This window comes from Rhea americana, unplaced genomic scaffold (genome assembly GCF_003343005.1).
Source record: "Rhea americana isolate MKP2758 unplaced genomic scaffold, rheAme1 scaffold_820, whole genome shotgun sequence".
In the NCBI taxonomy this organism is placed as follows: domain Eukaryota; kingdom Metazoa; phylum Chordata; class Aves; order Rheiformes; family Rheidae; genus Rhea; species Rhea americana.
Window position 1 is genome coordinate 1 of NW_028187002.1, and position 12,192 is coordinate 12,192.

A 12,192-nucleotide genomic window follows, 5' to 3' on the forward strand; every position below is an offset into this window, starting at 1 on the left:
TCAGATACTACAAGTGAAGAAATGAGCTAAAAAATACAGGAACACTAAAAGAATTAGTGCTAACTTTAGTGCAAGACACATATGAGAAATGACTTGACAAAAACTGTAAGAGGATCTATACAGGAAAATCTACACATGGAGAAATCTTAATATCGACCATCTTACATCTGAGGAAAAAAAAAAATCCAGAACGGTGGTTGCTGAAAATGTCATGCTGAGAAAAATATAACCTGAAAGCATTTGCAAATTTTCCACAAAAATCAAATAGAAGAAAAGCAAGTGAACATCTTGGATGTAGGTGAGTGGGAATTCAAGGCATTAACAGGTAACTCCTGGAGAGGCAGATAATATCTGAACCTTAGTGTGAATGATCTAACACCTTCCAGCATGGAATTCCTTCCCTTCAATCCCCCTAGCATTAAAACTGAAGATCTCTATTCCACTTCAAAATCTGTATTTGCAAAAGAGATAGGCAGCATAGTTCCTTTAAACAGTGGATAAAAGATAGCATGAAACAACAAGAAAAGAACAGCTAAATTGAGGTTATCCTCCTGATAACTTTCCAGAATCCAGTCCACCAAGTCTGTGCCAAGAGAGCACACTCATACAGGTTTAACAAAATGTTCATAGAAAGCCAGGTCCTCAAACTAGTCATGTCCAGCTGACAGCACATCATCTAAGAAGCTGGAACTGAGAAGCACGACCTAGTTAGTCAGAAAACGTGGAAATGAGCTACTGAATTCAAAATAAGAGCTTTTCACTAAGTTTCCGGATCTGTGGGAAACACGCAGCAAATTCCCCAAGCCCTCAATGGAAACCAACTTTCTCTTCATAATCCTGTAGAGCAGGACTCCACTAACCTTTTCTGCAATAGAACAAAGCTCATCTGTTTCCACAGCCTTTGCCTAATGGGTGGAGAAGGCGTGTCTGCATTACCTGCAAGTTCAGGTGTCTCTGCAGAAATTCAGGCACTGGCTCCTGGGGTACTTGGTCCTGGAATAGGAGGAAGCAAAGGGGTTGGGAAGGAACAGTGATTCTGCGGGTGTTTCAAATGCAAGGCAACGCTTCTTTGCACCCCCACTATGAGAGAGGATGAAGAGGATGTGGACAGCAAGGACATCTTGCTGGACAAATAAGGCCAGCTGAAATGCCAACTCCACTGCACCGAAGCTGGTCTGAAGATTCACTCCTGGCTTCCAGTAGAGTCCAGTAAGGGACTCTGCTGTGACACTGTTACTCAGGATGACGAAGCAGAGTACATGGAAGGTGCCAGACACAAGAGAGTACTGGTCCAGCGCTACTCAGAGAGGAGGGAGTTTTAGGAGAAGGCTTGACTTCTGACAAAGAAGGAAGTGCTAGCATAGCTTTTCCATTCACAGCAAAATGTAGCATAGGATGAGATCAGCAAAGTCACTCCATACGTCCTCACCACTCCTCCTGTCTCACTACGGCTCACAAGACAAAATCTAGGTAAACTCTACCTTGCAACCAGGCAAGAAAAAAAAAAAAAAAAAAGAAGCCTGGGCATCTGAAAAAAAAAAAAAAAAAAAAAATAAAAAAAAAAAAAAAAAAAAAAAAAAAAAGAGGAGAAAATGCATAAGTCTGTTATAGGCTGTCAGACCACTGGAAGCAATAGCAGAGAAGAAATCTGCATATTCATTACTAGAGAGCTTGCCTAAGCGAGAGCCACCTGCCAGCCTTGAATCAGAAACTGATTTGGATGAAAGTTGGTCATTCAGAACAACCAGTCAAGTCAGTGGTTGACTGATGAGGCCAAACCACTTGATCAGAAATTAGAAAACCCCTCTCATTCTGGGGTCTGGAAAAGTGTGCAAACAGAGCCCTTCTATGGAAGGCTATCTGAGAGGAGTGTGAGGGGTGCTTCCGCATATTCAGCCATTCCGCTCTCTTCAAAGGCTTTTTGCTACTCACTGAGGTCTCTCAGTACCTTCTTCTGACATGCATTGTATTGGACCATCCTGCCCATACTAAAACACAGGGTTCCTGCTCCCACGCCAGTCTGCCTTTYGGAGCTGACAATCTAGCCGAACACCAGCCCACACTGCTGCTGCCCGAGGGAAGAGGGGGGTTCTCTGCCCAAGGGAATAGCATTAGCCCACCGGGACTGCGAGCTGTCAGGGGCCTCTCTCCCTCACAGCATGCAGCAAGCAGGGATCTATGGTCTGGGCCTGGCAGAGGCAGGAGGAGCCACATCAGGAACAGCACACAGGCTCCTTGGAAAGGGAGGAGTTGGTTTATGGCAGCAGCAATGGGGTACAGAGCTTGCTGGGAGTGAGAATTAACAGCCAGAACTAGATCAAACCACCTCCAGCACTGCCTCATTTCTCTGAAAGACCAGAGAGCTGTGAACTAACCTATACAGCTACCTATCTCCCAAACAAGACACTCCAAACCAGGGCTGAGGCTCCTACAAGCCATGCTGCAACTATTCAGGGACAATGGGGAAAGAACCTCAGGAATTATGACTTCAGGAACAAAGAAAGGCCAGACTTTTCTCTCTTTTTTTTTTTAATGCAATGGCTGGAGCTGGCAGGTGACAACTCTGCGATACAGTATCTCTCTGCTTTTCAGTCATGTTGTGACAGTACTGGGCACGACATGCCCCTTGCCCAGCTCTGTTCTTGACATCCTGCACAGTGGGGTCCCTGCAGTCCTGACAAGTACTCAACTTCCATCAGCATAATCCTGGACAAAGACTAGCACGGCTCAGCAGCACAACTGGCCAAGCAGTCTCCGCATTGTTCACCCCAGCTGGTTGAGAAAGCTTCTAGTAATCTGCAAACAACCCTTTCAGGGGGTCAAGCCCAGACAGTCAGCTGCCTGAAGGCCAGAAGAGGACCCTCATGTTCTCCTGTGAGAAACACTGCAAGAAATGATTCTTTATAATGTCCTTAGTAAATGCCCTGTCCTTGCAGTACGGCCAGCTATGGCACCGGTAGTTGTTTACAAGCTGGGACACCTTGCGCTGCTTTCAAGGGCCACCCTATGCAGAATTTTCAGAAAACTTGCCCTTCCAGCAGCATACTGGGAGAGCAGATACTCCAGACTTGATCTTCACTATCTCCACAGCGTATCACAAGCAAGTTCCACACGCTTCTAACCCAGGTCAGGGAAAGAGGCTGGGGATTTGCCAAATGCAGGACCTCTGCTCCCAGCAGTGCCAGATCGAGGGGAAAACTAGATCCAAGAATCTGATCCTTCCCTCGTGAAGAATGAGCTGCTCTGTGGGTACTCTCCAGAGCCTCTTTCTCCTGTTCTCCCAAAGCAGCAGTGCTGCTGTTCTGCCAGTATGTCAAAGCAGTTCTCCCTGTGGTGAACAACCCGGCCTCTTTGTTATATTTAAGGAAGGGCCAGGAGGAATTCCAGGGATTTTTTTGTAAGATAAACAGAACTCTTGACCTCTTCCATTGAAATAAAGAGCAGGCACTGTTCCTGGTGGGGACTGGGCTGGAGCCTGGGGAAGAGGCTGCTGCTGTGGAGGGGGAGAGGAGATCAGGAGCAACCTTTCTTCCTCAGCAAGGGGTTTCCTCCATCAAAGGATGGTCAAGGTCACAAATAATACCCAGTGGCTTCCCCTTCCCCATAGAGAGTCAAGAGGGCCTGGCAGTGACTCTGCCTGTGCCTGAGAGGGGCCCAGCTCTCCCTGCCCTTTGCAGGAGGGGCAGAAAACTCCCCCAGGATCAGCTGGCCTCATGAAGGGGAGGGAAAGGCTCGGAAGGAACTTACTGCTGAATGACGAGTTCATTTCTGTCTCCCAGAGCTGGGCTTCATTTCAGACGTGCTTGTACTCCTAGCCTTTCACTCACTCGAGGCAGAGGGCAGGACAAGGAGGCTTGCAGGCTCCACATCCCACCCTGCTTGGGGACAAGCCACACTCTGCTGATCTCTCACAGCGTAAATGGATTTACACCTCGCCTTCTCTCCTGTTCCCTCTCTTGTTCGCTCCCCCCCCCCTTGCAAAGACTAGCAGCAGAACAATAGGCGAAAGTCTAGGGATATTTACTAACTGATAATCTCCCCACGTATTGCAGCCGCCTGTTTTCTCCCGTCTGATAAAGATTTCAGAGCCAACCACTTTCACCAAACAAAGAGGGGGAGGATGTTGGGGTTTGTTTTTTGATTTTTCGCCCCCTCTCTCTGTTTTAAGCACTTACCATTCACCTGCTGAGGGGAGTAGGCTTCTGATCCAGAATCCGGGGGAGAGTCGGGTAAAGTGCTGCAGAGTGATTGAGAAAGAAAAGGGAAGGTCATTTTAAAACAGTTTCCAACACAACTGATAGGTCCAGTTTGATCAAAGCACCTTCCAGACTCCAAATGAAATCTCAGCTGCACCCACAGCAGACACCCACCACCCCAAGTGCCTCCTGCTGACAAGATACGGACTGCTGTAGCTGTCACTTTAAACCTCTCCCCACAGGGCTTCTTTTAATCTGATTTGCAGGGATAGACATTTTGTTGACCTGCCGGTAGGACTTCCCTCTTTACTCAGTAGCTCATGACCGGTTAAAAGAAGCCAAACAGAAATGTATCTGTTTCCCAGGGAAAGACCGCTTGCTTCACTATAAATAAATAAGATGCTCTGGGGAAGCCTGGTTCTGACCTCGAATCTGATGCACAAAAGTAAAAGCTGGGAAGCCTGCGGGCTGGTTCCTGCACTGCCTTACAACCTGTATAAACTCGAGCATCAGAGCTGCCAGCGGTATCACCCTGGCTTTACTCCAGTGTCACCAAGAGCAGAATTTGGCCAACAGCAAAATGAAATGAAATAAAAGTGGGAAATCTCAGTGGTCTTATCCAGCACACCCCGTAGCTCAAGGACAGCAGGACTGACGATCGACTTTCTACTTGTGCAGTGGCAGCATGGGAACAGGGGAGGAAGCTGGTTAATTCCTTTTAGCGTCTACTTTTTTCTTTTACCTTCAGTCAGCTCACACTCCAGGCAGCTGGATGCGCTGCCTTTTCCAAAGTGTCTTTTTGTGAATTAATTTGAACTTACTCTTCTTTTTTTTTTTTTTTTTTCCCAGCCCCTCCACCATGCACAACCCCCTGCAGGGGAAGGCTGAAGACTCACAAATCTTCATGCTAGGGTAGCTCTTCAGCCATCCTGGCGCACAAGTAAAGGACTTGCCTGCCTCAGACACCAGTTCTTCTCCAGCAACATGGAGATCAAACGCATTCACAAAGCTGAGGCCCTGGTCTCAATTAGGCTAAGCCATGGCCACTGCAACCCAATATCACAGCAGAGACAGGCAGGGAGATGGTGGCTTTGTGGGCTGGATGGCACAACTGTTGCCTACATTCTAGACAAAGGCTCATTTCACCGTAACATCGGCAACGTACTCTGCCTCTGGGAGATATTTGGCAAGGTGTTATCCTGTCAGGGAGATAGCTTGTCTGCCCATTCGTATCCGCCACATCCCAGGTGACACACAGCCGCTGCAAATTTCTGCAGGTTTCAGCAGCCCAGCACCCTGCCAAAGCCTGCTCTTTATAAGAGAAATCTGCTGTGCTTTCCTCTCCATCTCCTGATACCGCATTCCTTGTCAGAGGTAGATTTTCAATGGGGATCCTTTTTCACACCCTGTCTTACACCATCAGCTTTGTGCTAGCAACATATTCCCAGACAAACCGGTGCTACTTGGATGAAAATTGGCTAAAAAGCCCTTAGGGCTGTGGGTAGGAAACGTGTAGAACACCATACGTAAGTCTCCCTTACGATTTGAAACCAGATCCTTTTGCTCCCAAGGGTACCAGAACTATAATTGTAAACCATACCACCCACCAGGACTCCTGCACCAATGGAGTCAACTACCCAGGAAATGGGTTCTCATCAGCTAGTTAGTACACAACAGGAGCTGCAGAGGGATAGGGTGGGATAATCCTAATAAAGAACTCTCACCATTCTTCCCTCCTGTTCCACCTTCATTTCCACACACATGCCTCATACTCTGAGTCCAGAGTCCCCATCACAAGCCCTATTTCCAGGCTCTTACCAAGCTGGCCATGATTTCGTATTCTTTATTTCCTACAAACCTGTATGGATTTGGGTCTCAGTAAGGCAAGCTCTGGGCAACAACAGAAGGACCGGGAACTTAAGGGAAGCCTGGAAGCCTGGAAAGGTCTCAGCAGAAAGATGGACAACACTGCAGAGTTCACTCTGAGAGCTTAGGGAGGTCAGGAGGACATGCACAGCCCAAGGACAAGGTTCGCTGGCATCCAACACCTAAGATTGTTTCTCTAGGAAAAGCCGAGGACAACAGAGCAGAGCTACTCTGAGATGCTGAAGAAGTATTGCTGCCGGAAGTGACCTCATTCTTCTACACCTAAACCAAGTTCTCCATCTCCAATAACAAGGATTTGCTAGGAACCTGGTTTCCATTACTTGCAATTATTACCAGGCCCTGGAAGAGTCCGTTGAGGTAGCCATGTGCCAAGGCAAAGACACATCACACACAAAGCTGAACAAGCCATATCCAAGACATATGCCCCAATCACCTTATCCCAGCCCCTGAATGAATATAGAGCTCTTCTCGCAGTCACAGTGATTTCTGCTGTCTCCACAAGACTAGGGGATTTTTCGTCCTAGTATTAAAGTAAGATGACGTATAAGCAGCAGATAGGTAATCTAGTCTAGTTTATGACCATAGTATAGCTATAATGCTTAGTCATGTCCTCTCACATCCTGGAGAATGCCAGATGCATGCAGAGGAAAAGGATATGACTGAAAGATGTCATGTTATGCTTTTAGGCATGGCTGTCCCTGAGCTACTTCTAGCCTTCTGGGTAGAGAGCGAGGGAGAACTCCATATTATCCCTAGTTTGTGAATAAAACGGGGCAGACTTTTCTTGGCTGTCTCATTCTAAAGGATCTTTTCAAGTTCATCCGAAGGGCCAAAGTCATCCCAGTGGAGTTGCAGTTATACTGAAGAATTGGTTCAGTGAGCTGCAGGCTTCCAGGTCTGGGAATCACCATGTTGTACTTGCTGGCAACACTAGAGGGCACTACACAGAAGAAAAGCTAGTGTGGTTTACAGAGACTAGCCAGCCTGGAGGCCCTCCTGACCTCCTTGATCCACCATCAGCTGACTGCACTGAGGAAGGCACACAGAATGGCTATAGAGGGAAGGCAACATCCACCAGTATCCACCACCACCACTGGGACAGATCAGACCATGTAGCAGTTCAGTGTGGCATGACCCTTGCCAACTGTTGAGGCCTCCTGCTACTGGATGCACTGCTACACACTTTGATTTTCATCTACCCAGCTTCAAATCACCTTCTTGTTTCACTTCTCTATGACTGGAGGAGAGCAGCACAGACCAGAGGACCAGAGAGGTGCACGAGGAGGAAGAAACCAGATGCATTCTTCCCTTCAGATTTTCAGACAATAAAGCTTTATGCAAACAACGACTGACCCCAGGCTGCCAGGAACTGAATGCACGTTAACCGCTGCATCCAGGGAGCATGATCCTCTTCTCCCAGCTATAAGGGCTCAGGAACATTGTACCATGGACACATGGTCCCCTCCCTGACTCACAATCGCTAGTAATTTCTCCCATCTACCATGCTAGCTCCTGTCCCAGCCAGCACTGCAGTACCCTCCCAATACGCCACGTCCAACAACATGCTTTCTACCAACCAAGGTGCTGTCTGGTCCCTTCAGCCATTGCAGACTGCAGCTGCCATGTCTGTGTGCTCTCTTAGCCTGACAGGGTCATTCCCTTCCTGCCTCCTCTGGACAAGGCCACCCCAGAGAGCATGAACCACAACTTCTCTCCTCCCAGGTCTAATTGTCCAGTTGAGTCCATCCGCAATACTAAAACCCAGTTCCCCTCCTTCACAAGGGCAACATCCAGAGCTCATTGCAAAGAGGCACAAATCCAGCTCACATGGCATCTCTTTCTTCTTGGCATCAGGCCAAGATAAGTGCATCTCTTTGACCAATTTTGTTAACATCTTCCCCTGGGATGGATAGTCCTGGGAACATCCTGAAGACTGAATATTCTCTTTTTCATACTTATTCTACAAATTTTTCTTCCTAAAAAACCCAATAAAATGTTCGCCCATCATGCACTTGGAAGTGTACAGTATGACTATCTTTACCATCCAAAGCCATTGTTCTAACCCCACCTGCTGACATACGGGCTGTTACTGATTCTCTCTAATCCAGTGCATACACTTAAGATCAAAACTGCAAACAATCTTTCAGGAACATCAGGACCTACATTTGTAAAAAAATTTGAAGCAAGRGCTTAATACACGCTGGTGTTGTCAGCATGTATTAGGGTACTGTGGGAAAGATGACTTCCAGGCCCCACCAGCCTCAGAGGAATGTCTAGACCATTATTTGCCCTTGTTCTGCCTCCCCCAGTCTCACTTACCCAGGTGCATAGGAGGCCTTGGGCTCTGATTTGATTGGAGGGACCATGTTGTTTATGCAGTGGCCACCGAGGTAGCCCTTTGGCACCACCATGCCATTGTTGTTATTACAGTTGAGGTGAGCACCATAGCTGGGTCCACAAGGGTTGGTCAAAAGAGGACCATGACGGATTGGGATCTGGTTGCCTGGGGGAGGAAGGTGGAGGGAACCGCTGGAAGCAGAGTTGGTCACATGCCCAGCACTGGCGATGGAGCTGGCAAGAGGTGCATTGATGGTGGCTGAACTGGAGGGTTGGGGGTGTGCATAGCTGGTTGATGCAGGGATGTCAGGGAAACAGCTGTGAGAGAGAAGGGGACAACCTCAGTGGTACAGGCAGATGGCACTTTCCGCCCACTACCCAGCCCTTCCCTCCCCAGCCATGCAGCAATGGGGACAGAGCCTCTCAGGCACACTAGGGCACTCAGAAGACAAGCAGAACAGTCAGCATCCTGCTGGCACTGGCAGGAACATGCAGGAAGGCAGGTGGGTTGCCTGGACTGGTGGGATCAACACAACACTTTTCCTTTGCCAAATACAACATGCTAGTTTGACAACTGTCTCTGCTTGCTGTGGTTCAGCTTATGGACTTGTGCAGGCAAGCAGCTTCATCATGTCAGCTCCAAAGATCCTGCTCTCACCCTATGATCCAGCTCATCCAAACTGCTCTCAAGGTCTGGTTTCCCCTGCACTCTGCCAATGTCAGTGCACATAGGGAGACCCTTCCCTCCTTCACACACATGTTGTGCTGGAGATTCAGTCTCTCATACTGGGCTGCTGGTGCTTGCTTTCACATTGCCCAAAGCAATTGAGGAAAACTCTTTTTCTGTGCCGTCAGGAGAAAGAAGAGAAAGAAGAGAGTGAGTAAGAGACTGGGGAAATTCAAAGGCAAGAAGCAGGTAAGAGACAGGAGGAAGCACAGGGAATGGATAAGGGAAGACAGAGCACAGGAGGAGGACTTTAAGAACGACAGAGGTGCACATAGTGATTTATAAATGATTCCTCGCATTGCAGGACAGGGAATTGCTTGACCTCTCTCTACAGAAAACAATAGTGGACACTGCTCTTGCTGTGGAGCTAGGGAAGCACTTACATATCTGGTGAGTCCTCCTTGCTGATGTACTCTTCCAGGATGCTAGTGTCGATGTTAGATGGTTCCAAAGCTCCATTAATGTCGTGGCCTGCAAGAGGAGAGGAAGTGGAAGCAAGAGCCATGAGAAAGACATGAAAGGCCCTTGCTTTGGAGGTCTGAATCCCTAAACCTAAAGCCCTACACCAGAATATTTCAGAGTCAAGAAGCCGATCCAAGAAGATTAGCAAACCCTTCAGTTCAAGCGGTGCCGTCTGTCCACACCTGTCTGCATCCCAGCGTAAAACTAGACAGAGACGGTGTATGTGGGACAAGTCAGGGTGGTAACACATTCTGGGAAGCCAGACAGCCAGGGGGGCTTGTCTACAGCAAACTGTGAGCCAAGCTCTGGCTGTGGGACATGCAAGCTTCCTTGGGGTCAGGCTTAGGATACGTGGGAGAAAGGTCATGGAGTCAGGCCTGAGCTATGTAAGGCATGTGGCTCCACAGAGCTTGCCCAGCCAGGACCAACCTTGAGCTGATGTTGCCTGCAACAGGCTTCAGTAGTGAAGCTGCAAGAGCCTCTGGTCTCACCAGGGTCGCCTCAACATTAATAGATGACTGAAGAACTGCCTTTTGCAGGCCACAGGAGAGCACAATTAGCACAGCGGTAATGGCCCTGTGGCAGGGCGATATGTGTGAGCTCTGAGAGTACTTTTGGAAGGCTGGTTTCCTTCTCTTTGGATCCTTGCCTCCGTTTTGCAGAACATACTGGAATTTCTCCACTGCTGCCATGATGGCTCTGGAACAGCTCCTGATCCCTGCAGGAGCCCTCCTCCCTCTTCCCTCTCCCGTGCAGGCAAGCAGTGGACTTTCTTCTTTCTCCCAGAGGGTTCCTCCTCCTCTCTTCTGTTCTGGGGAAGCTGGGCTAGGTTTTGTTGACAGAAAGTGCTTTCTTTATCTGTCTCTCTGAAGTGGGAGTCTGCAGCCCTCTGGGGTTGATGCCAACCCTCAATGCCAAAGACATTGCCAAGAAAGTGGAAGACAAGGCCTGGCTCCCTCCCCTTGAGCTCAGATAATGAAGACGGCCCTTCCTGAAAGGTCCCAAAGCTTTATATTAAAACAATGTCCCTTGCCCAAAAGACTTGCTCACACACCATCAAAGGACTGACTCCCATTCTCACCCCCAAAGGCCACGCACTGGGGAAAGGTTAGCCAATGAACCGCAAAAATGAAAAGGAGGGGTTGCAGCCTGCACTCAGCCAATTGGAGCTCTCTCTTCTACAAATCCCTTTCATACCAAGACAAGCAAATCGGCAGAAATAAATCCAGCTAGGAATTCTGCCAAACAGACAGGGTGTGTGTGTGTGGATGCTGGGGAATCTTTCCCTTAGTAACCCTGGCTAGAGAGAAAAAACTGGATAGCTGTTCCCTTGAAAGACACCTAACCCTTTGTGTACCACACACCTCAGTGGCACAGCCTGGGCATTTGGGGGAGAAGGAGGTGACACTGCTCTCGTGCTAACACCTGCTAAAGAAGAAAGCATCTAGAAGAGAGATGTGCAACACAGCTGGCAGGCCAGCACCCTGGATGACCAGAAGCAGAGTTCCTGCAAGTTCCTGAACTGTTCCAACACCTCCCCCATACAGCCACAGACCACAGGGCCAGCATGCAGGTCATTTCTCCATGACAACCTTGTCTTCTTGCCTCCTGAGGTTGCAGTGATGTGACAGCAGTTGCCTGTGTGCTGCTTTGAGTAATGTTTGACTGCAAGAGTTAACTGAGGGCCAGCACCATGAGCACATACCTCCCTCATTCGGCCCCTAGGGCCCAGCCTCTCTCTGCTATACCCTACTTCTGACACTTTACTAAACTTGAAACTACTCAAGCATCTCTCTTCAAAGCAGCTGCTCCTCAACCTCCCCCCTATTACCTCTCAACATCAGCCAAAACTCTTCCACTAGGTGGTTAGCACTCCCCCCCTCCACCCTGCTGCCTCACTCTTGGCCAAAGAGAGACCGTGCTAAATCACATGATGTGAGAATGAAAGAGCACTGGAACAGGTTGCCCAGAGAGGTTGTGGAGCCTCCTTCTCTGAAGATATTCAAGGCCCGCCCGGATGCTACCCTGTCTAACATGCTCTAGGTGACCCTGCTGAGCAGGGGTGTTGGACTGGATGATCTCCAGAGGTCCCTTCCAACCTTACTGGTTCTATGATTCTATGATGTGTTTGGCAAGTTTCCATGACAAACACTATCAGGACACTCCATCTTCACTCCAGGCTCCAGGACTGGGACCCAGGTTCACAACAGCAAAAAGGGCAGTTTACCAGTTTTGCTGCCTTTCYACAAGCTACTGAGCCTGTCCAGGAAGAGATCTCCACATGTCTGACCCTGAGGGGTTTCACACCTCCAAACACCATAAGTTTTTCCACTGGAGGAAAGGAGTCAAGAGCCTTGCCAGAAAGGACAGAAGGCCCTCCACAGACCTAAGTGGTGCTAGACTTCCCTTTTTCTCTACTACCTTGTCTTAAAAGTCACCTTCAAAAAAACTCAGTTGAGACCCAGGCAAAGGGTGAGATAAGCACTCTGACGTGAAAGGTGTGTCAGCTGAGCAGTTCTGGAGCTGCAGCAGAGCTGATAACAGTTGCAGCAGGGGGCTGGCTGCTGGTTGTGTGTGTGGGGG

General features: G+C 48.7%; 1 protein-coding gene across 1 annotated transcript; it reads right to left on the reverse strand.

Annotated features, from left to right (window-relative positions):
• Positions 1-964: 964 nt before the first annotated feature.
• Positions 965-10,301, reverse strand: LOC146585309 (myelin regulatory factor-like). The gene is made up of 5 exons (XM_085323193.1): positions 10,259-10,301; positions 9,531-9,618; positions 8,403-8,738; positions 4,176-4,237; positions 965-993 (listed from the first exon to the last, which is right to left on the reverse strand). Exons 1-5 carry the CDS (start codon positions 10,299-10,301, stop codon positions 965-967), a joined length of 558 nt encoding a protein of 185 aa, XP_085179319.1.
• Positions 10,302-12,192: the final 1,891 nt, after the last annotated feature.

Bases quoted from the DNA above. Each gene is read 5' to 3' on its own strand.
- LOC146585309 (XM_085323193.1), bottom strand. From the start codon at position 10,301: ATGGCAGCAGTGGAGAAATTCCAGTATGTTCTGCAAAACGGAG. The intron at 9,619-10,258 runs GCAAGGATCCAA...CTCCTCTTGCAG, and splicing joins GTATGTTCTGCAAAACGGAG to GCCACGACATTAATGGAGCT. The intron at 8,739-9,530 runs GTAAGTGCTTCC...TCTCTCTCACAG, and splicing joins AAGGAGGACTCACCAGATAT to CTGTTTCCCTGACATCCCTG.